General features: G+C 67.8%; 1 protein-coding gene across 1 annotated transcript; it reads right to left on the bottom strand.

Annotated features, from left to right (window-relative positions):
- Nucleotides 1-25: 25 nt before the first annotated feature.
- MNEG_13678 (hypothetical protein) lies at nucleotides 26-178 on the bottom strand (the record flags this gene model as incomplete). The annotated part of the gene is made up of 1 exon (XM_014037849.1): nucleotides 26-178. A coding segment is annotated over one exon (153 nt), but the record flags the coding sequence as incomplete, so codon positions are not given.
- Between the last annotated feature and the right edge of the window lie 495 nt (nucleotides 179-673).

The raw sequence follows: 673 nt of genomic DNA, 5'->3' as shown, positions 1-673 counted from the left end.
CAGCTACCCCGCCCTGCAGTGGCAGCTACGCGCCGCCCGCCGCGCCGTCCACCGCGCCGCCGCCGCCGGCGGCTGGCTGCGGGAGCGCGCGGCGCTGACGCGCTACGCGCACGTGCCGCTGGCCGACCTGGGCGGAGACCCCTCCCTGGCCATCGCGGACGCGCTGTACGCGCGCTGCCTGCGGGCCGCGGGCCACGTGCTGTGGGTGCGGGACCTCGCGCTGCCCGACCCAGGTGAGACACGGCGCGGTTACGGGTGTGGGGCCGGTGGCTGTGACAGAGACGCAGACGGCAGGGGTTGAATGTCGAGTGGTTTGCAAGAGGTTTTCCCCCTTTCTTCTGCCCGCTTTTCCCCTGCGGACCGCCCTCCCCTCGTTTCCTAATGCCCCATTCAGTCGTCCTGTCCTGCTGTCCCACGCCACTCATGCTCCTCCCCTCCCTCGCGGTCGTCGCCGTCATCCCAGGTGTTGAGCCGCTGCCGGATGACGACACCTTTTTGCTGGAGGACCTGCCCTCTGGGGAGGTGGGCGCGTGCATGGGAATGTGTATGTGCATTTTCTGTATGTGTGTCATTGAGCGTGTCTGTTATTCGTCCCAGCCGATTCCGTGCTCAAGCGCCAACCCCAACCCCCAACCACGCACCCACCAACCCCGACCCCCACCCTCCATAATAT

This window comes from Monoraphidium neglectum (genome assembly GCF_000611645.1).
Source record: "Monoraphidium neglectum strain SAG 48.87 unplaced genomic scaffold scaffold03978, whole genome shotgun sequence".
Lineage (NCBI taxonomy): Eukaryota > Viridiplantae > Chlorophyta > Chlorophyceae > Sphaeropleales > Selenastraceae > Monoraphidium > Monoraphidium neglectum.
The sequence above is the reverse complement of the archived record's forward strand: the minus strand, read 5'-3'. Positions and strand labels throughout refer to the sequence as shown.